This window comes from Mixophyes fleayi, chromosome 8 (genome assembly GCF_038048845.1).
Source record: "Mixophyes fleayi isolate aMixFle1 chromosome 8, aMixFle1.hap1, whole genome shotgun sequence".
Lineage (NCBI taxonomy): Eukaryota > Metazoa > Chordata > Amphibia > Anura > Limnodynastidae > Mixophyes > Mixophyes fleayi.
In genome coordinates this window covers 76257883-76284530 of record NC_134409.1, presented here as the reverse complement: position 1 = coordinate 76284530, position 26648 = coordinate 76257883, and the positions used below count along the sequence as shown (strand labels likewise).

The following is a 26648-nucleotide window of genomic DNA, read 5'->3' as shown; positions in this document are numbered from 1 at the left end:
TCATTTAATGCTGCAGGGAAAAACATTTGACAGGGCTATCACCAGGTCCAAGATAGTAATTATACCAAAGCCAGGCAGTGACCCTACAGGCACAGGCAGCTATAGACTGATCTCACTTCTTAATTTAGATTTAAAACTCTTTGCAAAAGAACACACTGCGATTGGTCATGTGTTCACTAATTCACACCGACCAAGTAGGTTTTATTCCCAATAGGCAAGCCTCAGAAAACAGCAAAAGGATTGTAAATGAATACCTTGAGACGGCTGTGTAAATAGTTTACTTTATTTAAGCATGTATATTATACATAGATTTGTTAGTTTGTTAGTGTAAACATAGGTTAGTATTGTTATAACGTTGGTTAAGTTAGTTGGAAGTTAGCATAGGACAATAGTGTTTAATTAGGTCAAGTATAGGTTAGGTAAGTCTGATTAGAGTATAGATTTTATAAGGGTTAGAGGCACAAGTTAGACTGGCAATCAGATGGTTAATGTTCCTCGATGCCAGTGTTCCAAACTGTTGGGAAGTTAAAGTTAAGTTATGTTTGTCAGTTATTTTCATCAGTTAAGATCTGGGGTCTTATGCTGCATAACTCTGATCTGTTGACCTCAAAAAGTTGTGTCGTACCATAATACTTGTGTCAGTTGACATATCAAATTTCCCATATACTCACATTATTAATAATCAATTTAATCCATGTGGCATTCACAGTGCTGATGGTGGCCCTCAACCCAGAAAAAGCTAATGATAGAGGTGCTTGATCCTTCATGCAACAAACCATGGGGACAAGGGAGCCTTTTATAGATGTGTTGTTGCATTATACCATAATCCATCTGTATCTAACAGCTTTTCCTCAACCTCCTTTATAAATGGCATGAGGCAGGGCTGCCATTTGTCCCCTATAATATTTGCATTGGTTATGGAACCACTTACAGCTCATATTTTCAATAACAATGACATTTCAGTTATAGCAGTTGGCCCCCTGAGAACATGACCATAACCAAACATATAACAAGCTATCCAGCCATCCAACTACAAAATAAATTCAGACAAATCAGAGATTCTTGAATTGAACATACCCAGTGTCGGACTGGGGCATGAAGGGCCCACCGGGAATGCAACACTAGGGGCCCACCAGAGGTGGTGTGGTCAGCCATCATAGAGGCGGGACCAGACACTAGAGGGGGAGCGGTCAGCCCACAAAGGACAGCTAGCACCTTAGTGTAGTATATAAAGAATGCAGTGTGTGTATAAAGAATACACAGTCTTGACCTGCCTCTTAGATTGGGCAGAACAGTCACCAAAAATCAGGATTGTCCCACTAGACCAGGTTTGGCTAACCTGTGGCACTCCAGGTGTTTTGAAACTACAAGTCCCAGCATGCTTTGCCAATATATAGCAGCTTATTGCTGGAAGGGTATGCTGGGACTTGTAGTTTCACAACACCTGGAGTACCACAGGTTAGCCAAGCCTACACTAGACTCAGAACATTTGACAGACTGTCCTACCTGTTGTTGTCACTTTTACCACCTGTGGCTGCTGGTTTCTTTAGTTGCGGCTTGTCTGCATCCTGGAATGTTGAGGGCCCTATTTGGAAAAAATAATTGGTACATTTAGAAACGCCAACCATCCCTGCCATTAAATCAACAGCACCCACATTTAATAATTAGGCCTCTCTCCAGCCTCAACATTAAAGTAATAGCACTCACATTTGATAAATAGATCTATTTCCGTCCAACCAACCCCAACATTAAATTAATAGTATTCCCATTTAATAAATAAACCTATTACCCTCCCTCCAAACGGCCCCAGCAATAAATCAATAGCATTTACGTTTAATACAGCCATTTCCCACTACCATTCCTAGCATTAAATAATTAATATTCACATTTAATAGATAGCCCCCCTCCCCACACTCAGCCTCCTCCCCACACTCAGCCCCACATTCAACTATAGACCCAAACCAACTCAGCATTTAGTGTTCTCTGTGCAGCTATAGTACTCTCAATTCACACTATATATACATATATATTCTTTATTGTTTCCCAGGAGTTGTGGTGTTTTTAACAGTGTATAGAACCAAAGCAGGGGAACTCTCTTGCTAAGCCTTGTGACAATACCGTTTGGCTAAACCATCTACAGAATTTTACAATGATAATGTTTCCGTGATGTATAAAACAAAAGTTTTTCATTAATTGTGTACACTGGTATTTTCACATCCAGGCAAACATCTGAATAATGAAAACTTAAGTTTATTTAACACAACGGAGCTATAGTACTTTTTATTAAAAGGTTAAACAATTATACCATAACAACTGAATACGTTATAATTATCAGTCTCTCTTTAGCCAACCCCTGGGCACAGTCCTGTGGTTACTAGCATTCTCCCCCTCTTACAGCCAGCAAGGCAGTCCTGCTCCAATGACAGCCTGTTTTTGGGGCACACGCTTATACAAGGCTCACAGGCAATGAGGAAAAAGATATCTGGTCCTTGCAGCCTCTGCATCTTGTTGGTACAGCATGAGTCGTAACCTCTTGCTAGTACTGGTTAACCTGGATCCCCCTCCTGTGGAGGCTTCTGGGTACAGGTTGGGCACTCCCAATTCTGGCTCCTCGATTGGCAGGGAGTGAGGTGCTACGCATTACTTCTGGACCTCACATTGGTTGTTGCTCCACAAATTCTGAATGTAATAGACTCCCACAATAAATGTCAACAAAGGAGTCTAATCACTGCTGATTTTACTTAACCCTTTATAGCTTTTTCCTAAGATCCAGAGCATTGTACACACTTATGGTGAATGCTAGTCAGCTATCTGTGTGCAATTTAACAGTACCTGCAGACTGCAGTACAAAGAGGGGGAAAAAAAAGAGGTGCCACTTACCTTACCTTGAAAAGCTCCGGCATCCTGCTCCTCTGGGCGGCGCGGCTAGTGACAAGAAGACAGCCGCGGTAGAAACTCCGTCCTCCTCCCCTGCTGAAGTTCACAAAACACTACCGCGCAGGCGCAGAGAGCCAAGGCACGGCTCTCTGCGCCTGCGCGGTAGTGTGTTTCTTACACAGACGACCGTCTACGAGGTGCTCCCTGCAAGCTCCGCCCCAATGTCGGAGGGGGCGGGGCTTAACCGCGGCTGGGCCTACCGGTCTACAGCCCGGCTGGCCGGCAGGCCAGTCCGAGGCTGAACATACCCCCAGATACACTGTACTCCCTAAAACTCAAGTATAACTTCCACTGGCAGATCTAAAAAGTAAAATATCCATATTTAACAAAATCTTACAATGAATGAAACCAGACTTGGCAGCCTGGAACAAATTCATTATCTTGGTTTGGCCTTATTGCAGGTGTAAAGATAAACGCTCTCTCCAGCCTCCTAAATCTATGGCAAACAAGCCTCCGTTACATATTCCAGTCAAAATCCTCCAACAATCTTGCCCAAATTTCATATATGTAGGTAGAAAATCCAAAGTGAAAATCCAACAACGCGTGCCTGGGAGTCCCCGACCTACTAGAGTATTACAAAGCATATGGTCCAATGTGTTTTCTGGCAATTACCCCCTCATCACAGGGTTTAGACAACCATTGAGGCAGACTTCCTAAACCTATTTCTTCATACTCCCTGCTATGGATTAAGTCGCAAAACTGAACCATAGAAGTAAAGTCAGTCAATGCTGTAAAGTTCTCATGCTCAATTTTGGACATTTGAATATGAGCATTCCAAATGCAATCACACTATCCCCTTTTAGTCCTCTTAATGAATAACACAACTTTCAAACCAAAGGTTTTGTAGCTGAACAAGCCATAATATAATTATTCTGCTAGACCTTGCTACAATTTATTTCTGAATTTACAGAACTTTGCACTCAGTTTTCACTGTCTCATGGTGACTTTATCAATACCTGCAAATCAGACACTTCTATCCATCACTATACTAACCACTACCCATTAGAGTGACTCTGTCATCAAAATCCATCATCCAAATACAACAAACAGTGAACTGTGACAGTGGCGCCCCACTAGGATATGCAGCCCAGTGTATATCAACAAAGTATCACCAATACTTCACAAAGAAACATGTAAAACCACAAATGATACATACATAAGGCGCTGCCTTCACGCACATTTGGACAAGATGATAGATGGACAAATGGGTAATGACCATGTGTGATTCTCTAGAATGCAAAATTATACAACACAAAAGGAACTGATAGTGTAGTATGTTGACATATCAGCTTAGTAACAAAATGATGCAATTAAAAATGCCCGTGCATAAATATAGAATACACACGACACCCGTGTCTTCACTCTGGATGAAACCCCTATAGGGTATATGCTTACTAGAGCAAAGGCGCAATCAAGTCCATAAAGGTTAGACAGATGTTCCACTCGTCCTCGGGTTGCACCATCGGCATCACAAACTCAAAGTAATGAAGAATCTAGCGCATTATCTTTTTTTAATATGAATGATTGTATACATAAACAATTATGCTCGTACCGGAAAAACAGTGAGAAAAGCACGTAAATAAATGGAGGTAGGAATAGCCATAATCCCTCACCGCAAACAATCTCGTATGTCCATATGCGCTCCTCACGGTCCCGATATGAAAGCAACTGAAACCAACGCGTTTTGACTTTAAAGCAGTCTTTTTCAAGGTTAAAACTTCAAGTGCCCTGCAGTCCTCTTTATATTCATTTCCGATCCAGACATATCCCAATACGAGGCTTGGTTGGGTCACATGACTGGAAGTTCCAGTTTCTCATTACGGAACACGAGTGAAGATAGATACAATGTTTTCAATGAACACTCATTTATAATATCTATCTAATACATATGACAGCTAAACTATAAAAATCTGCAGTCTTTATCATCTTCCATCAGATTATATCATGAGATCTCGTGATATAAAGTCGAAACGCATTGGCTGCAGTTGCTTTCATATCGGTGAGGGATTGTGGCTATTCCTACCTCCATTTATTTACGTGCTTTTCTCACTGTTTTTCCGGTACGAGCATAATTGTTTATGTAAACAATCATTCATATTAAAAAAAGATAATGCGCTTTTATACTTTGAGTTTGTGATGCCGATGGTGCAACCTGAGGACGAGTGGAACATCTGTCTAACCTTTATGGGCTTGATTGCGCCTTTGCTCTAGTAAGCATATACCCTATAGGGGTTTCATCCAGAGTGAAGACACGGGTGTCGTGTGTATTCTCTATTTATGCATGGGCATTTTTAATTGCATCATTTTGTTACTAAGCTGATATGTCAACATACTAAACTATCAGTTCCTTTTGTGTTGTATAATTTTACATTATAGAGAATCACACATGGTCATTACCCATTTGTCCATCTATCATCTTGTCCAAGTATGCGTGAAGGCAGCGCCTTATGTATGTATCATTTGTGGTTTTACATAATCCATCAACCAAATGCTTAATCTCTACACTATACCAAATAATGTTAACCAAAGAAAGGATATTATTTTTGACCAACATTGGTACACACACAGCCCACACAGTACTTTTACCTTTGCATTCTAGCTGGTCCAGTGGGCAATATGATGTAGCACATGTCCTTGTGTTTCAAACTCCCATTGTCGAAAACACATCATCAGTATTAAAACTAACCTGTCTCACGACGGTCTAATCCCAGCTCGCGTTCCCTATTAGTGGGTGAACAATCCAACGCTTGGTGAATTCTGCTTCACAATGATAGGAAGAGCCGACATCAAAGGATCAAAAAGTGACGTCGCTATGAACGCTAAAAATCTCTTACCTCTCTGTCTGTATGTATTACCCAGTATTGTTTTATTAATATTTGTTCCCAATTGTAAAGCGCTACGGAATTTGCTGGCGCTATATAGATAAATGATGATGATGATGATGATATTATTAACTAGCCTGAGAAGGAAGCGGGGGGAGACCCTGGGCCCTGAAGAGTGGATCAAGATCAAAACTTAGCTAGCCAAAAGCTCAATCTTAATCAGAATCAAAGAAAATGAATTTAAGCTCTTTTATAGATGGTATAGGGTCCTAGCTCTCCTTCAATTCTACAGATCTGTGTTGTATGTCATATGGCCAGGGTGCACCCTGCTGCACATAAAGTGGACCCTTCCTAAGATTAAACTGTGTTGGGCAAAAGTGGACCACCGCATCAAGTCCATGACTAACCTCCAGATACTTGACACCCCACTTTGCCCCCTACTGCCCAGACCCATACCAAACACCCCATTCAAAAACTTTTAAGACACATTTTAAATGCGGCCAAGTGCCATATAGCTTCCAATTGTAAAAAAATAAATCCACCTCCACTAACAGTCACAATCAGTAGTGCAGAAATCAGACAGGACCAAATTTTGGGGTACAGAATTATGACTCTATTTCGCGTGCCAAATTCAGGTTTGAAAATGAGCAAAATGAAATTTCGGTGAAAATGGCGAATGCTGTGAGTTTTGTGTTGATATCTTCTTTATTTAACCCTCCCTCCTGTTCGCAGCTGCCATTTTAGAATTTATAGCATGTGGGGAGGTCATTTTCTGCAATTATGTGCTCATAAAGTGGGCTGTAGAGGGTTGGACAGGGTGCAAGAGGCAATGTATACTGAAATAGCTGTGATTTAACTGTACAAATCTTAACAGTTTATTTACAGATCAATCTGCTGGAAATGTGTGTGCTGATATATTGGGTGTAAGAGAGTGAAGAGTAGACAATCAGTGACTACTGGTCAGGGCCTGATCAACCACTAGGCTGATCAGGATGCAGCCTGGGGCGCTGGGTCCTTATTTTATCTTTTTTTTTTTACATTTTTTTACCTACAGGGTGGAGGTAAGGAAAATGGCTGTAGAGGTGGGAGGTGAGTAAAATAGCTGCAGGAGGGAGGGGGGGGGGGGGTAAAGAAAATGGCTGCAGGGGGGTGGTTACGGAAAATGGCTGCAGGGGGTGGTTAAGGAAAATGGCTGCAGGGGGTTTGAGGAAAATGGCTGCAGGGGGAATGGGTGCGGTGTGGGAGGTAATAAGGAAAATGGGGTAAGGAAAATGGCTGCAGGGAGAGCAATGGCTGTAAGAGAGGGTAAGGAAAATGGCTGCAGAGGTTATTTAAAAAATAGAGCACCTTTGGGGGGCATAATCTCATTATTGTGTGGTGGTTACATGGATGCTCTCTGTGGTCTCAACAATCACTAGAATACTAAATATTACTGAGATGGTCTGGAAGAGGTTTGTATTTGATTGACCACAAATATTCAGATATTGCTTATATATGCCTGTACAAAGGGATACTTTTAGCTGGCCTTAATGTAGTGTTTTGTTTTAACTAAAGGGCCTAATCATTCAGGATTTGTTAACATTTTGCATTATAAGAATTTTTTGCATTTTCAAAACAGGCCGCCAACTTTCCAGAAGCTAGTGAGAGAATAACAAAGCTGCAAGAGATAAGAGCAAGAAGAGGTAAGAGACAATGGCACAATCTGTCTAAATTTGAATGCTGGAGAATACATCTGAACATTCATATTCAGGAGTACTCCTATACACATATATATTCGGGGGGTAGGTGTTTCAATCTGAAGGCAATTGTATGAGGGACAGTGTGACTGGATCACTTACAAGTAACTTATAGTGTAAATTTATTTAAAGGAAACAGTGCAGGGTGCTTATTTATATAATTGCAATGTATTTATTTTTTGATATTGTGTATATTTTGATATTTGCAATCCTTATTTTGCCCCATGTGCAAAATAGAAAACTATTTTTCACCCCTTGCATTTTAACATGATTTTGTCCAGGAGACTTAAGTAAGAAATGTCTTGCATTCCTTAATGAATCAGGCCCAATGTAAGTATTAAGGGAAAAATTACTGATGAATGTGGCTATTTGTCTAAAAAATTAAAATAGCTACCATTCCATTCACAACCAGCAAGGGCAAGAAAGGGCTCTGACCCTGGCCACATTGTGGTAATAGGTGCAGCTACTGCTGCAACATGTACTAGAATGACCATTGCATAAGAGAACGCCCAACATAGCCATGTATCTTCTGAAACTTCTCATGCACCACAGTCTTGCTCTGAGTGTAGTTCTGTCATCTTTAACACACATTAGTGCAAGAAAAGAATAATGAGGCTGAAGAACAAATTGGATGCTCACTGAATTCTCAGGAGTGTCAAAGGGTATTTATGAGTGCTATATGTAAGTCTGACATTTCAGATTTTGACACTATAATTATAGAACAGCCTCCTGACAAAATTTCTCAACCATTTGGAAATGTGAGGATTAGTAATAATGAAGATTTAGAAACTGAGGATGCTACTTTGGAACTTGCAAATGTGCAACAGGATAAAGGGGGATAATTGTGGATCTGAAAATGATGAATGCGTTGCACTTGAACATATAATGAGAAGGATGAGATAATGAATGTGTCCAAGTAAAGAAACCACCAGTGGTACCACCTCATGCCCATGATAAGCGCATTGTCATGCCAGGACAGAAGACCAAAAAATCCACCTCTTGTGTTAGGAACTCCCAAGCCAGTACAGTGAAACTCGGGGACTACTCTGAAGGCCCGGTGTTCGCTGGAGCCCCTAGTGGTGGGGACAGACTTGGCTGCGGGCCGACCGAGGGTCGAGTAACGTGTACTGACTTAAAGGAGTACCCAGGAGTGGAGTGATTGGCGGGCTATAGTGAAGAGGTATCCAAGGTCAAAGGTCACAAGCACAGATACAAAATCCAGGGACAAGCGAAGGGTCAGACACACAGGCAAAGAAGCAAAATACAGAATCCAGGCAAAAGGGTCAAGGTCAGAAGAGAAGGTTCTCAGGTCCAGGAACAAGCAGGGGTCAAAACACGGGTAGTCAATCCAAGGTAGCAATAACCAAACAGATAGAACAAGCAGGCAGCAGGACTGAGGGCAGAACGCTATAACCGGCAGTGAGGCTGCAGACCTCACTGCCCTAAATACCACAAGCCACCAATCAGAGCCTAGCTCTGAGCCTCACACAGCCCCCATACAAATTACATTAATCAGCCCACAGGCTGTGTTAAATTGCACGCATGCGCCCGGCCACTAGTACCGCTGGGATGCAGCGCCAGATTATAAGCGTCGGACCGTTGCCTTGGCCGACCAGGAACTTGAAATGACGTCCCGGTCATCAAGGTGACGGCCGGGATGCTAGAGGACCCAGGAAGCGAGCCGTGGCAGCTTGTAACAGTACCCCCCCTTGAGGAGGGGTTAAGGAACCCCGACACTCAGGTTTAGTGGGAAATTTCCTGAAAAATTCTTTAATGAGTCTCCCAGCATGGAGACGCCTCCGCGGTATCCAGCATCGCTCCTCAGGGCCATAACCCTTCCAGTGCACCAGGAACTGAACTTGGCCTTGGACCCTCCTTGAGTCAAGGATTCTTTCAATGACATATTCCTGGTCTCCATTCACATCCAAAGGCCAAGGCCTGCTAGAGGAAGGCTGACTGAATCTGCTGGAAACAGCGACTTTCTTCAGAAGTGAACAATGGAATGTCGAGGGTATTTTTAAAGACGATGGGAGTTTCAGCCTGAAAGCCACTGGATTTACCTTTTTCTCAATTGAAAATGGTCCAATGTATTGGGGCCCCAGTTTCTTGCATGGTTGCCTCAACTTGATGTTCCGTGTGGACAACCAAACCCGATCTCCCACCTTCAGAGAACATGGCACACGATGGTGGTCAGCGAAAGCCTTGGATTTTTGAAAGGCTTGACCCAGTGCAGAGTGCACCTTTTTCCAGACAGATCTCAACCTGGCCGTAAAAGCAGGAGTTCCAGAATCCCCACTGGGAACAGCAGTAGAGAAAAAGTTGGACTTCGGGTAAAATCCGAGGCTGCAGAAGAACGGGGATGTGTGTATTGTGGAATGGCAGGAATTGTTGTAAGCGAATTCCGCCCAGGGCAAGAGAGAGGACCAGTTATCGTGAAATTTTGAAACATAGATGCGTAAAAACTGTTCCACGGACTGGTTGGTTCTTTCTGTCTGTCCATTCGACTGCGGGTGATACGCTGAGGACAGACTGATACTGATCCCAATGGACTTACAAAAAGATCTCCAAAATCAAGCAATAAACTGAGATCCTCGGTCCGAGACGATGTCTTCAGGAAGACCGTGGAGACGAAAGATATGGGTCAGAAACAAGGTAGCCAAGGTCCTTGCATCCGGTAGTTTGGGTAAGGATATAAAATGTGCCATCTTACTGAATCGGTCCACGACTACCCAAATGGTGTTATGGCCTGCAGTCAACAATAAAATCCATCGAAAGATGGGACCAAGGCCTGCTTGGAGCAGGCAAGGATAGTAGTAGACCAGAAGGGCGGTTTCTAGCAGATTTATTTCTGGCACACTCAGGACAGGCACGAACGTAAGCCTCCACATCATCCGATAAGGTGGGCCACCAAAGCCAGCGAGAAAGAATTTCGAATTCCCGGATGACCAGCAGAGCGGTTGTTGTGACCCTCTGAGGACAGGTTTCCTTAGATGAACCGGGACAAATAACTTGTTGAGAGGTGTCTGAACTGGAGCAATTTTCTGGAAGTGTTGGATAGTGGCTCCCAGATCCTGGGTGAGTCCGAGATGAATTGAAGTTGAAGGAATAATAGACTGCGAGTCAGGAGACTGAGGATGATTGGCCAAAAAACTTCGGGACAAAGAATCAGCTTTAATATTTTTTGAACCTGGACGAAATGTGATGATGAACCTAAATCTGGTGAAGAATAGGGCCCAGCGAGCCTGCCTGGGATTCAGAGTTTTTGCAGTCTGAATATATTGGAGGTTTTTATGGTCTGTGAAGATGGTAATGGTGTGTACAGCTCCCTCCAACCAATGTCGCCATTCCTCCAATGCCAACTTAATGGCCAATAATTCACGGTTTCTGACGTCATAATTACATTCCGCTGGCAGAAATTTTCTCGAGAAAAATGCACAAGGATGTAGCTTTTTACTCTGTGGGTCGTTCTGAGAGAGAATGGCCCCAGCACCGACATCCGAAACGTCCACCTCCACAATAAACGGAAGTCCTGGGTCAGGGTGTCTAAGGACTGGAGCGGAAATGAAGGCAGCTTTGAGAGCTGAAAAACTCGCCAGTGCTTCTGCGGACCACTCCGCTGGGTTTGCTCCTTTTCGAGTGAGGGCAGTGATAGGAGCCACTAACGAGGAGAATGAGCCAATAAACCTTCGGTAATAATTGGCGAAGCCAAGGAATCTTTGGATCGCCTTCAAGTTAGTAGGTAGGACCCAATCTTGTATTGCCTGCACCTTGGCGGGATCCATAGCGAATCCTGATGAGGAGATGATATAACCCAGGAATGCCACTGTAGACACCTCAAATTCGCATTTCTCCCGTTTTGCGTACAGATGATGTTCTCGTAATCTCAATAAAACCTGGCGGACGTGCTGACGATGCTGAGATAAGGATTCAGAATAAATTAGGATGTCATCCAAATAAACAACAACTGTTTTTCCCAAGAACTCACGTAATACATCGTTAATCAGGTCCTGAAAAACTGCCGGAGCGTTGCACAAACCGAATTTCATTACGAGATATTCGTAATGTCCCGAGTGGGTATTAAAGGCAGTCTTCCACTCATCCCCCTTCTTGATTCGGATAAGGTTGTAGGCCCCTCGGAGGTCAATCTTAGAGAATACAGTAGCTGCTTTCAGTTGATCGAACAGGACAGAGATCAAGGGTAAAGGATACATGTTCTTAATCGTAATGTTATTCAGTCCACGGAAATCGATGCAAGGCCTCAGGCTGCCATCTTTTTTGGAAACGAAAAAAAAACCTGCGCCTACAGGAGACTTAGAAGGGTGGATGAACCCTTTCTTCAGGTTTTCTTTTACATATAGTTCCATGGCCTGTGTTTCAGAAAGGGATAGTGAATATAAACGCCCTTTGGGCAACTTAGAACCGGGTACCAATTCAATTGCGCAGTCATATTCCCGGTGTGGTGGAAGTGAATCAGCTTTCTTCTTGCAAAAAACATCACTGTCCTGGTAGGGTACCGGCAACAATTCTGCACTAGGCTGTATAACTCTAAGAGACAGGGTCAAGCAGGACGTAGAGCACCCGGGACTCCAACGGACAATCTCCCCTGTTTTCCAATCAATAAGGGGGTTATGACTGCGAAGCCACGGATACCCCAGAATCAATGGAGCAGAGGGACAGGTAATTAAGTAAAAGGAGAGTTCCTCGATATGGAGGGCTCCTACAGACAACCGAACCATTGGAGTCCTGGCAAGAATTCTTCCCCCGGGCAAGGGGTTACCATCCAACCCACAGGTGGAAATGCTTGATCCAAGCTTGATATCCGGAATGTTGAGCTCACGAGCCAAATTTATGTCCAGGAAGTTGCCAGCCGCACCACTATCCAGAAATGCTGACAGATCCATGGATTTACCACGGAAGGCCAATCGTCCAGGCACTAACAAGGAATTCTCTGAAGAGATAATCTGAAGACCTAAGCACACCTCTTCACCTGCACTTAGGCTTTGGAGTTTCCCGGCTTATTGGGACACAGACGTACTAAGTAGCCAGGTTGACCACAATACATACAGAGACCTAGTGAGCGTCTCCTGGAACGTTCATCTGGAGGTAAGCGGTAGGCACCCACCTGCATGGGTTCAGGAGAGTCGGGCAGAGTGGCACAGGAGCTGAAGGATATATCAACAGGTACAGATGATTCCCGTTCAGTCTTCCTTTCTCTGATCCGCCAATCAATTTTAATAACGAGTTGCATCAAGTCCTCCAGTGACTCGGATACCGGATACTGCACTAAGGAGTCTTTAATCTGCTCGGTAAGTCCCAAGCAAAATTGACTTCGCAATGCTGGATCGTTCCAGGCACTATCAACGGACCATCGCCGGAATTCCGCGCAATATTCCTCGGCAGAGCGACGTCCTTGCCTCAACGCTCGGAGGTGCGACTCAGCTGAGGCTAACCTGTCTGGGTCATCGTACAACAAACCCAAAGCTTGGAAAAAGGCATCCACGGACTGCAAGGCTGGGCTGGTTGAAGGCAAGGAGAGGGCCCAAGACTGAGGGTCACCCTGGAGTAAAGAGATGAAGATTCCTACCCTTTGTTGTTCAGAACCAGAGGAACGTGGTTTCAGGCGGAAGTACAGCTTGCAGCTCTGTTTGAAGTTACGGAAGGCTGTCCTGCTTCCAGAGAATCGGTCAGGCAGGTTCATTTTAGGCTGCGGTATGTCACCAGCGGGAACTTGCTGGAGCTGCAGGTCTCTGGAAACCCCTTCTTGGGTTGCCAGGCGCTGGGCTAAATTCTGCACCACTTGAGAAATCGCCTGTATCTGATTTACCAAGATCTGAGCTGGAGATAGGTTTGACTCGTCGCCATCCATGGCCGAATATTACCAATCTTCCTTGGCAGGTTATAATGTTAGGAACTCCCAAGCCAGTACAGTGAAACTCGGGGACTACTCTGAAGGCCCGGTGTTCGCTGGAGCCCCTAGTGGTGGGGACAGACTTGGCTGCGGGCCGACCGAGGGTCGAGTAACGTGTACTGACTTAAAGGAGTACCCAGGAGTGGAGTGATTGGCGGGCTATAGTGAATAGGTATCAAAGGTCACAAGCACAGATACAAAATCCAGGGACAAGCGAAGGGTCAGACACACAGGCAAAGAAGCAAAATCCGGAATCCAGGCAAAAAGGTCAAGGTCAGAAGAGAAGGTTCTCAGGTCCAGGAACAAGCAGGGGTTAAAACACGGGTAGTCAATCCAAGGTAGCAATAACCAAACAGATAGAACAAGCAGGCAGCAGGACTGAGGGCAGAACGCTATAACCATCAGTGAGGCTGCAGACCTCACTGCCCTAAATACCACAAGCCACCAATCGGAGCCTAGCTCTGAGCCTCACACAGCCCCCATACAAATTACATTAATCAGCCCACAGGCTGTGTTAAATTGCGCGCATTCGTCCGGCCACTAGTACCGCCGGGATGCAGCGCCAGATTATAAGCGTTGGACCGTTGCCTTGGCAACGGCCAACCAGGAACTGGAAATGACGTCCCGGTCGTCAAGGTGACGGCCGGGACGCTAGAGGACCCAGGAAGCGAGCCGCGGCGGCTCGTAACATCTTGCATGGGAAATATGTTTATTCCAACCCAGACCACACTTGTCTAGGCATATGTAGTCTTTGTGACACCACAATAAGTAGAGGTAGGGATGATGACCATCTAGACATCTCCTCCTTATTACATCATTTTCCGCAAGTTCATTCATGTAGTTTATCAGAAGGTGGAAATCATGTATAGTAACAAGCATTCTAGTATCAGCTAATAGCAGAATGTATAAACACCTCATGCAATCTTAACAATCAACATTTTCATTATAGAGATGGGCGGGCTCGGTTTCCCGAAATCCGAGCCCACCCGAACTAAGGGGATCCAAGTACGGCTCGGTACTTTCGCGCCAATTCGGAATCCAAATCGAGGCAAACATCATCGGGACATCGTTGGATCTCGCGAGTTTTGGAATGTATAAATACCGTTTTCCGTGGCGATCTAGCGCCATTTGAGAGAGGGATACAGAAGGGGTAGGATAGATTGAGAAAGATAGTAGGTGTAGTGTACAAAAAGTGTATGGTGTTATATACACCCAAAGACAAAATGTCCATTGCTGAATTTGTCATTGCTGAAATACAAATATACAAGTCCTTGCAGGCTTTTTTTCTGATTTTGCACTAATAAGTGTAGGGACTAATATACACCCAAATAGAATAGCTGCTTTGGTAATTTGGTCATTGCTGAAATACTAATATACAAGTCCTTGCAGGCTTTTTTTCTGAATTTGCACTACTAAGTGTAGGATTTTATATACACCCAAGGAGAAGAGCTGTGTTGGTAATTTTGTCATTGCTGAAATACAAATCTACAAGTTCTTGCAGGCTTTTTATTTAATTTGCACCAAAAAGTGTAGGGTGTTATCCAAATGGATTCACAGCAGTACACAGAAGAGCAGGAGCAGCAAGCAGCTGCTGCCACCAGTCCTGATGATAGTTATCCCTGTACTTCATCTAGTAAAGCCTATGTAAAAGTACATAGTCTTTTGAAGTCAGGGAAAATAACAAATAAAAAAACATCTTTTACCATGTTGAAGAAAAAAAGAGCTGTAATCCAGGAAAAGTTAACTGCCAATAAAAAAAAAAATTGCCAACATGCCATTCTACACACGCAGTGGCTAAGAAAGAATGAGGTCTTCGCCTTTCTCTATGAGTGTGAGATCTAAAATTAAATTCTTACTGAGGCTTCTTCTTGTAAAGTCACTTGTGACCAAGCAAGACCAAGTATTTCGGAGTCCAAAAGTGGTGCACAAATACTGTAACGTGTAAAAGCCAAGCTGGAAGAAATCAGTAAGGCATTAGAGGAAAATGTATGCTCAGAGTCAGAAATGACACCAATCCCTGATGGGAGTCCATCCACGAGTGATATGTGCAATCGTGACCATTGTGATAGTGTATCCATAAAGAAGGCCCCTTTCAGCATTTCTGCTGATATGTGCCTGAACAGCCCGAGTGTAGGCGGTGATACACCAATTGAGGATGCCACTTTGGAATTGGAACAGGATGAGGGGGATATTTGTGTAGCCGACGAGGGCGCTAATGAGGATGTTGATGAGGATGATGTTGTTTGTGTAAGTCCTGCATCAGTGGAAGTAGTTCTGGCATGTGATAAGAAGAAGGCCATTGTCATGCCTGGACATAAGACCAAAAAAAGCCACTTATTTCTACCCAAATCCTGACAATAGTTGTCTAGCTATTTGTAGTGTATGTCAAGCCACAGTCAGTTGAGGGAAGGACCTTAACCATCTAGGAACCTCATCCATGTTACGCCATTTGACGCGAGTTCATGGCAAGGTGTTGGGAAAAGCTGAAAGTTATGGTAAAAAAATAACAACAAGCAGTCCATCATTAGCTAGGACCCTTCTCTCACCTACATCCCGATGCCTGCAATCTACACCCACAACACTGTCCTAATCAATATCTTCAGTAGCGATCGGAGTTAGTCCTGCATCCAAATTGCTAAGGCTCGATGACTCCTGCACTATAGTTGATTCCTGTGAAGAAATCTTGAGCGTTAGTTCCACTGCTGTTGCTGTTGCTGCTGCTGGGGGTGAATCTTCCTCCCATAAGCAGCCCAAGAAGAAGACCACTAGTACTTTACAACAATTAACTGTGAAACAATCTTTTGTTAGAGGAAGCAAGTATGACAGCAGTCACCCTGTCGCAAAGCGGATCACAGACACCATGGCGACTATGCTAGTGTTAGATCTGCGTCTAATATCCAATATAAACGCAGCTGGTTTTTCACAGTTAATTGAGGTTTTGTGTCCCCGCTACAAAATTCCATCACAACACCATTTTTCAAGAAAAGCTATTCCTCAACTGTACTAGAACGTTCGTAAAAATGTAATAATTGGGCTAAAAATTCTACCCACTGTACACTTAACCACAAATATGTGGACAAGTGGAAGTGGGCAAACAAAAGATTAAATGACTGTGACAGTCCACTGGGTTGGTCATTCGCCTTCACAAGCAGGAAGAGCAGCAGCATGTGCACCACTACGTAACATTTCTCACAGGCAGGCTACTCTTTGTATCACCGGCGTCACTAACAGGCATACAGCTGATTATTTGTTACAAAAACTAAGGGATGTAATTGATACATGGCTTATAACACAGACTCTCCCCAGGATATGTAATTTCTGATAACGCCAACAATATTGTGGGAGCATTACAGCTGGGTGAATTCCATCAAATTCCCTGTTTTGCTCACACAATAAACCTGGTGGTGCAGAGCTTCTTGAAAAATAACCGTGAGGTGCAGGAAATGCTTTCGGTGGCCCGTAAAATTACGGGACATTTCCGGCATTCTGTCACAACATGTAGGAGATTGCAGCAGCTCCAAGAACAATTTAATTTGCCCTGCCACCAACTTAAGTAAGATGTGATAACAAGGTGGAATTCCACCCTGTACACGCTTCAGAGGATGGAGGAACAGCGCAAAGCCATACAAGCGTATTGCACAAGCCATGACATTGGGAAAGGAGGGGGAATGTATTTCAGTCTTGCACCGTGGAGAATCCTTTCTGTGTTGTGCAAGGTGCTGAAAACATTTGAAGTTGTGACGTATGAAGTGAGTTCAGACTCTGCTATATTGAGTCAAGTCATTCCCTTAATTCCACTTTTGGAAAAGCAGCTTGACAAACTAAAGGAGGAGATGAAAGAAAGCAATTCCAGAAAGTATGTTGGCCTTGTAGATCAAGTAACTTCCAACTGACCGAAATCTGAAGAGATGCAAGCAGCTCCTGGTCAGCAAGTTGACCGCTGAACTGGTCCTTGGCTTGATGACGTCTCCTCCTTCAGTTTCTCAGGCAGCTGCTGCTTGTAAGAAATTGCACTTTCCAAAGAGAAGCAGGGATGACGCAGGTGGCAGACCACAACAGTTTGACATCTCGTCTGGTTTGAAAGAATTTGGCAAAAAAAGCGTGACCTCTGCCATAACTCCATCCGATCCTACTATTAATATGCAAAGGATGGTGGAGGATTATTTTCAAGAATGTCAGACAGTCCCTTTCCATACTGGGAGGAAAAACAAGCAATTTGGAAACCCATGTACAAACTCACTTGCAATACCTAAGCTGCCCATCCTCCAGTGTTTACTCAGAAAGAGTATTCAGCACAGCTGGGAACCTTGTCAGTGATAGACGTAGGAGGTTACTTCCTAAAAATGTGGAAAAGATGATGTTCATCAAAATGAACTACATCTTTCACGAGGAAGGCCTTTATTGGCAAATACATCCAAATACTGACACTTCTGTAATGGCAGATTCCAGTGGAAATGAATTAATAGTTTGTGGTGATGATGTACACACTAATGAGGGTGAGGATGATGCTGAAGACGATGACAACAACATCTTGACAGTGTAGAATTCATTTGACAGCACTGTTGGTCTAACCTGCCTTTGATAGCATTGATAGCTGTTTTAGTGGGGGCCCAAACAAACCAAGCACTTCAGCCACAAAAGTGGAAGCCCTTGTCGTGTGGTTTGTTAAAGTGTGCATGTCCTTTGTTAGATCCAACATATGGGTGCATGGGAGGACCCAAGGACATTCCATCTTGCACCATCAATCTTTCCTGGCACTGATGTGTGTTTCTGCCATTACTCTAACAAGCCCATTGTTAGCTTGTATATGGAGGGCCATGTTGGACTTGTACTTCAGCCACAAAAGTGGCACTCCTTGTGGATGAACTGCTTGGCTTGATCAATTGTACATGCTACCTCTCCTAATGTGATATAAACTGCAGTGTGATTGTGTCGTTGCTCTGTCGCTTAATATCCAGCCAGCTCGCTGCAGTATTTGGCTGAAAGTGTATGAAAAGCATATTGTGACCCGTGAGATGGTAAAAATTTAATGGAAATCACTGTAATTTAGTATTAGTAAGGTTAATAATAATGTAGGTACAAAATAATACTGAAATTATGTGATTTTACCCCAAAAAATGGAATTTGTAAAAAATAGCTAAACAAAACCAAACCCAAACCCAAAAGTCGCAAGGGTGGTTTTGGCAAAACCAAAACCCGAAGGTAATCCAGATCCAAAACCAAAACCAAAACACGGGGGTCAGTGAGCATCTCTACCTACATTATTAACCTCCTCATTATTAGTATGTAGTCGAGCATCCAATTTTCAAATGCAAACTGACTTCCCTAAGGCAATCCAGGATTCCCAAGAGGCATCCTTGCTCGCCAGGCTGCTGCTGCCGCAGGGAGCAACGCTTCTGTACAGAAGCAAGTGTTTGCAAAAAGAACCAAGTATGACAGAAAGCATCCTGTTCCATTGCATATCACTAAAACCAAGACAGCTTTGTTAGTATTGTGTGTGTCCAATTTCTTCCAAAATGCATTAGGTTTTAACAGGTTAGTTGAGGTCATGTGTCCATTCTACCAAATTCCACCTCGATTCCATTTCTCGTGAACAGCAATTCCTCAACTGTACAGAGAGGTTAAAAAAAAAAAGTAATTTAGTCCCTAGAAAATGCCTGTACTGACTATCCATTTAACTACAGATATGTGGGCAAGTGGTACTGGTCAAACAAAACACTATATGACCAAAACGCCCATTGGGTAGGTGTATTGCCATCAGCAGCAGCAGTGCCTGTAGCATTATTATCATCCTCCCTATCCTTTCAGCATAGTAGTGCTAGCACACAATGCCACAGTTCACAGACAAGCTGCTCTCTGTATCGCTGTCTTCACTAAGAAACATCCATTGTCAACTTGTTGGAAAAATCAGGAATGTCATAGCAAAATTTCTCACTCCGCTAAGACTCTCATCAGGATTGCTTGGTCCCGACAACAAAGTGAACATTGTGTGTGCATTACGACTGGGTGAATTTCAACACATACCATGCCTTGTACACACAATAAACTTGCTGGTTCAGAATGTCTTAAAAGATGGGAGGCAGGGCCTGATTAAGGGTTCTGGCCGCCATAGGCTAATACAGCTGCAGTGTTGTCCCCCCCCCAACCCCCCGAGTATATAGGTGTATAGGAATACTCCTGAATATGAATGTTCAGGAATATTCTCCAGCATTCAAATTTAGACAGATTGTGCCATTGTCTCTTACCTGTTGCTCTTCTCTCTTGCAGTTTTGTTATCATCTCGCTGGCTTCTGGAAAGTTGACGTCCTGTTTTGAAAATGCAAAAATTTATTATAATGCAAAATGTTAACAAACCCTGAATGATTAGGCCCTTTAGTTAAAACAAAACACTTGATTATGGCCAGCTTAAAGTACCCCATTTTACAGGCATATATAAGCAATATCTGAACATTTGTGGTCAACCAAATGCAAACCTCTACCAGCCCCATCTCAGTAATATTTAGTATTCTAGTGATTACTGAGACCACAGAGAGCATCCATGTAACCGCCACACAATCATGAGATTATCCCCCCTAGCTGCTCTATTTTTTAAATACCCCATTTTCACTACTCCCCCCCCCTGCAGCAATTTTCCTTTCCTCCCAACCTGCATCCTTTCCCCCCTCATTGCAGCCATTTTCCTCAACTTTCCCCCCTGCAGCCATTTTCCAAAACCCCCTGCAGCCATTTTCCTTAACCCACCCTGCAGCTATTTTCCTCACCTCCCACCTCTACAGCCATTTTTCTTACCCCCCCTGCAGCTATTCCTCCCCAGACACATAAAAATCCCCTCAGCCACATATATCAGCCTCCCTCCTCTGCCCTCCTTTACACATATCAACCTCACTACTTCCCTATAGATTTGTATGGCAGCCCCCTCTCTCCCACCCTATACATTTATATGACAGCCCCCTCTCCCTCCCTATAGATTTGCATGGCATCCCCCTCTCCCACCCTATAGATCTGTATAACAGCCCCCCTATCCCTCCCTATAGATTTCTATGGCAGCCCCCCTCTCCCTCCCTATAGATTTGTATGATAGCCCCCCTCTCCCTCTCTATAGATTTGATTGAGTCAATCAAAGAGACTATTTGCTTACAATAGCTGAAAGAGGTAGCATAACTAATTATTGACATGTAACACCCGTTTATTCAAACCTTCCTCCCAGTGAATGAATGTGTGGCTTAGACACTAGGACCCAGAGAAGAAACACCAGAAATGGTTGCTTAGCAACATAAGGCTGGTATAAGCTGATCAGTAGCTATGTGGTGAGAGATTGACAGTCATGACCCAGGACGGATGGAAGGAGGTGCTGGGAACTGCCTTGCAATTGGTTGTAGCAGATCAATGGCCTACTCTTACAAGGACCAAAGTACATCATTACAGAGAGAATATGAATGAAATAGGACAAATTTGAGAGAGAAATTACCTCAGAATGTGTTTGCATGATAGACTGGAGAGCTCAGTGACAGGGTATATACTGCATTACTGTTACATACTTACCTTCCGTCGCTCGTCCGGAAGCCGCAAAATTCATTGGTCCGTTCGCTATTTCTGAGATTATTAATCCGGTAGTCTTTAGATTGAGTATGCCTCCCGCTTTACGCATACCAAATGTTTTTTTATGTCTCTTTGTTAAAACCTATGGTAACCAACAGATTCTCCACTTCATCCAGAACTCCTCCTCCCGTTGTGAATCGGGATAGTCGAATACGAGATTAAGACTATTCTAGATTCTCGTAAGGTTCAAGGTGCCATACAGTTCTTGGTGGATTGGAAGGGTTACGGCCCTGAGAAACGCTCTTGGGTAAGAGCCGTTGATCTGCACGCTCCCTGTCTACTCAAATCTTTCCATAAGAAATTTCCCTTGAAACCATATTAGGTGTCTGGAGTACAGCTTAGGGCAGGGGGTACTGTTATATACTTACCTTCCGTCGCTCGTCCGGAAGCCGCACTTCCGGTTTTCGCGGTCACGTGACCGCAACCCGGAGGCGGTCACATGATCGCTTTTAGAGGCAGGTAATTTGAATCCCCAAATGTATTTAAGACTCTCTCTGACACTTGCTGAGTGTCAGAGCAACACTTACCTGTTCCTGGCTCTTGTGCTTCGTGGATTGCTGTGTCTTACAGTCTCCTGTGTCTTCCTGTGTTCTGATCTCTGCCTGTTTGGACTATCCTGGCTCTCCAACCCCTGTGTACTGACCCGGCTTGCTGACTATTTCTCTATTCTTGTGACCCGTGAACCGACCCCGGCTTGATTGACTCCGAGTTGCCTCCTGATTCTGCCTGCCTCCATTTCTGAGTACCGAACCGGCTTGATTGACACCGCATCTTCCGCTCCACTCCGCTGCACTACATCTTGGGGCGAACCTGAGGACTGCGACCTGCGACTCCTGGCAGCGAAGCCCACCCCACCTTGCGGCGGTTCTTGGTGAACACCGGGGAGATCGTTAGACTCCGCACCTCAGGTAAGCCAGCGCTAATCAAGATCAGTATTAGTAATCCAGTATCTGTTACAATTACATCAGAATATAACGTTATGACAGAGAGACACAGAATCACAGAGTCAGTGAACCTAAAGACCACTGGCTGGGAGCAGAGAGGCAGCAAACAAGTGATGCTGCCCCCTGCTGATAGAGACAGGTGTGTGTTGAGCCACCATGGTAAATGTGACTGCTCTATACATAAGTATCCATGTTACCTGTTTAAGAACTGTACTGGAGGAGGCAGGAGCTTTGAAAATTTGTTTTACTGTTTGCAGCCCAATTATTATGCTGCAGAGTAGGAATTTAAATTAAAGAGTTTCTATTTTGCAAAATAGAGATCGTCTGTCACCCAACTTACTGTGAAATCTACCATGCCACAACACCTGGGTTCACACTTAACAGACATTACTGTAAAACCTGCTGTGAAACCTCTTGTCACACCCAAGAGCTAGCCAGGGTAGCCAGGGCAGAGAAGAAAGGGCAGGTGAGGAAGTGCATCTACCCATGCACCCCCTTTCTTCCAGACACAGTGACAGGGGGTTTTACTGACAAAGGGCATTGCATCCCATTAATCATCATCATCATCATTTATTTATATAGAGCCACTGATTCCGCAGCACTGTACAGAGAACTCATTCACATCAGTCCCTGCCACATTGGAGCTTACAGTCTAAATTCCCTAATATACACACACACAGACAGACAGACACAGACAGACAGACAAAGACTAGGGTCAATTTTGATAGCAACCAATTAACCTACTAGTATGTTTTTGGAGTGTGGGAGGAAACCGGAGCACCCGGAGGAAACCCACGCAAACACGGGGAGAACATACAAACTCCTCACTGATATGGCCATGGTCGGGAATTGAACTCATGACCCCAGTGCTGTGAGGCAGAAGTGCTAACCACTTAGCCACCGTGCTGCTCCATTAATGAATATTTCAGTGTTTTCATGTTTTTATTTTATGGTTTACAATAATCTATGTGTTTTTTTGGAGGGGAGGGGAGAGGTGCTATCTGAAGATGAATAAAATGTAAATTGGAAATTCAAGTTGCCGTTCTAAAAAAATAAAAATGCAAAGTATTGTTAAAAACGAGTAGTGATTCTGCAAAGAACAACTATGATTCAAGTTTAGGGGTCGATTACTAGGTAGATAAATCATAGTTTAGGTAGCCCATATTTTGTTTTATAAGCATGTTAAATGTCAAAATCTTTCTACTAATTAAAGGTACCATAATTAATTACTATTATAATAGTAGTGAATGACATTGCTACAATGTTACATTAGGCAACAGTTATTTACCTAAGCATGTTGGTGTGGATTCAGACCATTCTCCAGAGTTCTGGCACAATAATGATTTTGATCCTTTTAATTCAAATCCCTCTTTACAATTGAAGCTGCAAGTGGAGTTAAACTGGAATTCTCCAAATACATCAGAACAATTGATTTGTCCATGTTCTGGTCTCTCTAAAGCCTTGCATGATACAGCTGCAACAAAAATAAATAAATTGTAGTACGAAAACAATACACATGCAAATTATATATCACATACCATATGAGCAGTTATTAATGGTAATATATGAAATATGATCCCAGTGTTCTCCCAGAGAAAATACATACACACTCTGAACAAATAGTGTTAGTTAAGCAAATGAACACTGTAACTAATGGTTATAGTCAAAATACCCAAAAATACCCAGGTGGTAATTTATTAAGTAGAAAACATCCAGTTTGCAGTTTTAGGCCCCTTGTGCATAACAATTTATACCAGTGTGCCTACATTTCTACTGAAGTGCACAGCATATGGAGCAATATGGTAACATAAGCTGTGTGGAGGGGCTCACAGCCATTTTCAGAAGGACTTAAACTGCACACCAGCTCAGAGCTGTCAGACTTTGGATCTGAAGATCTACTTTTAATGGCACCTGTATTGTGCCTGTGTTGCTCTTTAGAGAAGTAACCCAAGATATTAAATATAAATCCCACAGAATTGGCAAATGAAATAAAAACAGATCAGTTTGTCACCTCCTTCTCATGATTAATTTAAGATATGAATATGGCTGGCTAAGCGGAGTAGTGTTTTTTATGTTTTGGATTAAGAAGGATACTAAAATAGTAGGAGGTTGGACTTTTGTCTGACAAACAGTATACACTTGCTAACATTGCACCTCTGGAGTTTTTTTTAATGCTCTGCAGAGGTTGTGGAGATGTCACCAGGGCACAGAGTGTAAGGGTGCAGCAGGAAAAGCCATTATAATTTATACATACATTCAGCTAGTACTCCTTAGTTCTATTGGAATGGGCGCCTGGTCAATTGCGGCTGCAAACTATGCACTAATCAGCCTTGGGCTAGTTTCCACTTTGAAAAAGGGACTCCATACTTTTGGTTTCCCTGTTTTAGTGGGAACCAGTCCAGTCTGTCTAGCTCTGGAGCTGGCTGAGGATTTGTGGTTGGCAAACCCAATTGTTTATTTATTTATTTATTGAAATAGAGTCTGCTTATATTAAAATTCTTGTTATCCTGGGCATGAGAGTAACTTTTTATTGCCAGCTGCATGGCAAAATCTATCCAAATTAATAAGTTACTTATTGCTCTAGCCCAGCACATGCATGGAACTGAAAGCCCAGTTTGAGCTTCACAGTCCACTAATTTTACAAAAAAAGAAGAAATTATTTAAAATAAAATGTTTTATATATAAAAATAGTGGTGTTACAGCTGGCGGCTATAGATATGAGCTTCCAGAAAAGGAGACAGAGGTCTACACCTATAGCAACTGCCTTACCCAGTAGAGCTTCATATGCTCACAGATACTTTGATGCCCCCAGGTTTTAAGCTCTTGTCTAGTGGAAGCTAATATGCTATACCGCAGCTGGTGAATAGGAGGCTGTAGCCAAGATAGAAGCGAATAGTTAAAGATAAGCCGGGGTCTGTAGCAGGCAGAGAGGTCAGAAACAGGCCAAAAGGGTCAGGGCTGGGAGCGAGCAGATTGATCCGAGGTACAAGCCAAAGGTCAGGGCAGCAAGAAACACAAGCAAAGTCCAGAGCCAGGAAAAGGCTCACAACAGAGGTCCAACAGAAGTTCCAGCATAGTATCCACAGGAAAAGCAGGGATAAACTCAGAGCAGATCAGCGACATATGCCGAGCACAGGACGCCTTAAATACATAAAGCGCCCAATCAGAAATGGGGAGGCACAGGAAGAAAAATCAGCCTCATGAGTTTGTTAATTAAATCACATCTGCGTGTTCGCCCGGCTGCCTCTAATGCCGGGACGCAGCGCTGTCAGGCGGAGTGGTCCCGGTCGTCACCAATTATTTTAATACTTATTTAGATTTTGCATATCCATATCTCCAATAGTCCTATAGTGACTTGTTGAAGTCGTATAATTGGATGAACGAAAGTATATTGGTTTAATATTGGTTTGCCGTTCGCGTTGCGAAGCGTACGCCACGTAACACGTGGTGTACGCGATCGCACAGTAAAATACGCACGCACACACTCGCATTACAACATTTACTTATTTATACAATTCATATTGGTTCCGTTACACTGTAATTTATGAGCAGATAGCATTTGGTTTATTATTAGTTTATATAATATGATTATATGTACATTTTAGTGTTATTAAAGGTTTAGGTTATAGGAAAGGTGTCATGCCTGATATCATATTGAAGCCCTAATCATCAGCAGCTGTCCGGTGCAGTCGGCGAAGAGATCGCACATTGCATACTTTAGTTATTGATATTAGGGAATAAATCTTTGTATGATGCTGGCTATGAAAGGAGCAGACCCCCTGGAGAGACGACCCCCTCCTTTGGATTCCTTAGATTGAATCAGCCTATGAACTGTTTACCCTGAAGCCACCCTGTGCCTGGACCTATGGAAGCAAGCTACGTCATCTCTATTGTTCACAATGAAACACTGACTGTATATATTAGCTGCATCCCCCATCAGGGTCAGTCAACTCTGACCACAGTTATCTAACAGATACACTGTTCCATTGGGACCCATGGAAGCGCAGCAATTGCAGCAGTATGTATGTATGTAACTTTTGGTATTGGCTGTGCTGTACTGTACTGTATTATAATATGTTAACGTATTGAATTGTTGACTATTTACATCTGCTAAAATAAACCACCATGTGCTTTGGACACACATACAATTGATTGAGCAATGCTTATTTTAAAACGATAGAATTACTTTAATAATTTGGGGGCTCGAAGGTGAGTTACGTTACCGGAAGGTATGCAATGCTTATGTTATTCGGTTCCTCAACAAAGGGTGGATTGATGGACGCGTCGCATGGCAGGAAAGAACGTTATGTGTTCAAGACCTGTGGTTCACTTTGTGTTGAGAAACCGAATGTCCGTTGTTGCATAGACTGAAGGAACGCTAATTGGAATCTAGGGACAAGAAAGAAAAATGATTCTTTTTATTATTGTTTTACGTTTTAAAGTGTATTGCATTGCTGAGCGTATGTTTATTTCCTGCTGTGCGTACGCGAACTTCCGGTAGATTTGCCACGTGGTTAAACAATCGTCTTGATAGTTAGTATATGTGCATAGTATAATTACTTGTGAAAACCTCTGAGACATTATTACTGTTGTTGGGAACTTTCAATTTTCTGCGCAGAAAAGATGTATAGTGTGTGATTTTGTAACGTAGATACACTGTTATTATTCATTGTACTCAGTTGCTGTCTGACGAGGCGGATTG

The 26648-nt window shown here is 43.3% G+C and overlaps 1 protein-coding gene across 3 annotated transcripts in view; it reads right to left on the bottom strand.

The window, feature by feature from the left end:
* Window positions 1–26648, bottom strand: part of LOC142099370 (P-selectin-like) — a 416714-nt gene that overhangs the window by 65049 nt on the left and 325017 nt on the right. For 2 of the 3 annotated variants that reach the window (XM_075182758.1, XM_075182761.1), the window contains one exon: window positions 23235–23420. The exons of the other annotated variant lie outside the window; for it this stretch is intronic. In XM_075182758.1, coding sequence (XP_075038859.1) covers window positions 23235–23420 — 186 coding nt within the window. The remainder of the gene's footprint in view (window positions 1–23234; window positions 23421–26648) is intronic. 3 annotated transcript variants of the gene reach the window in all.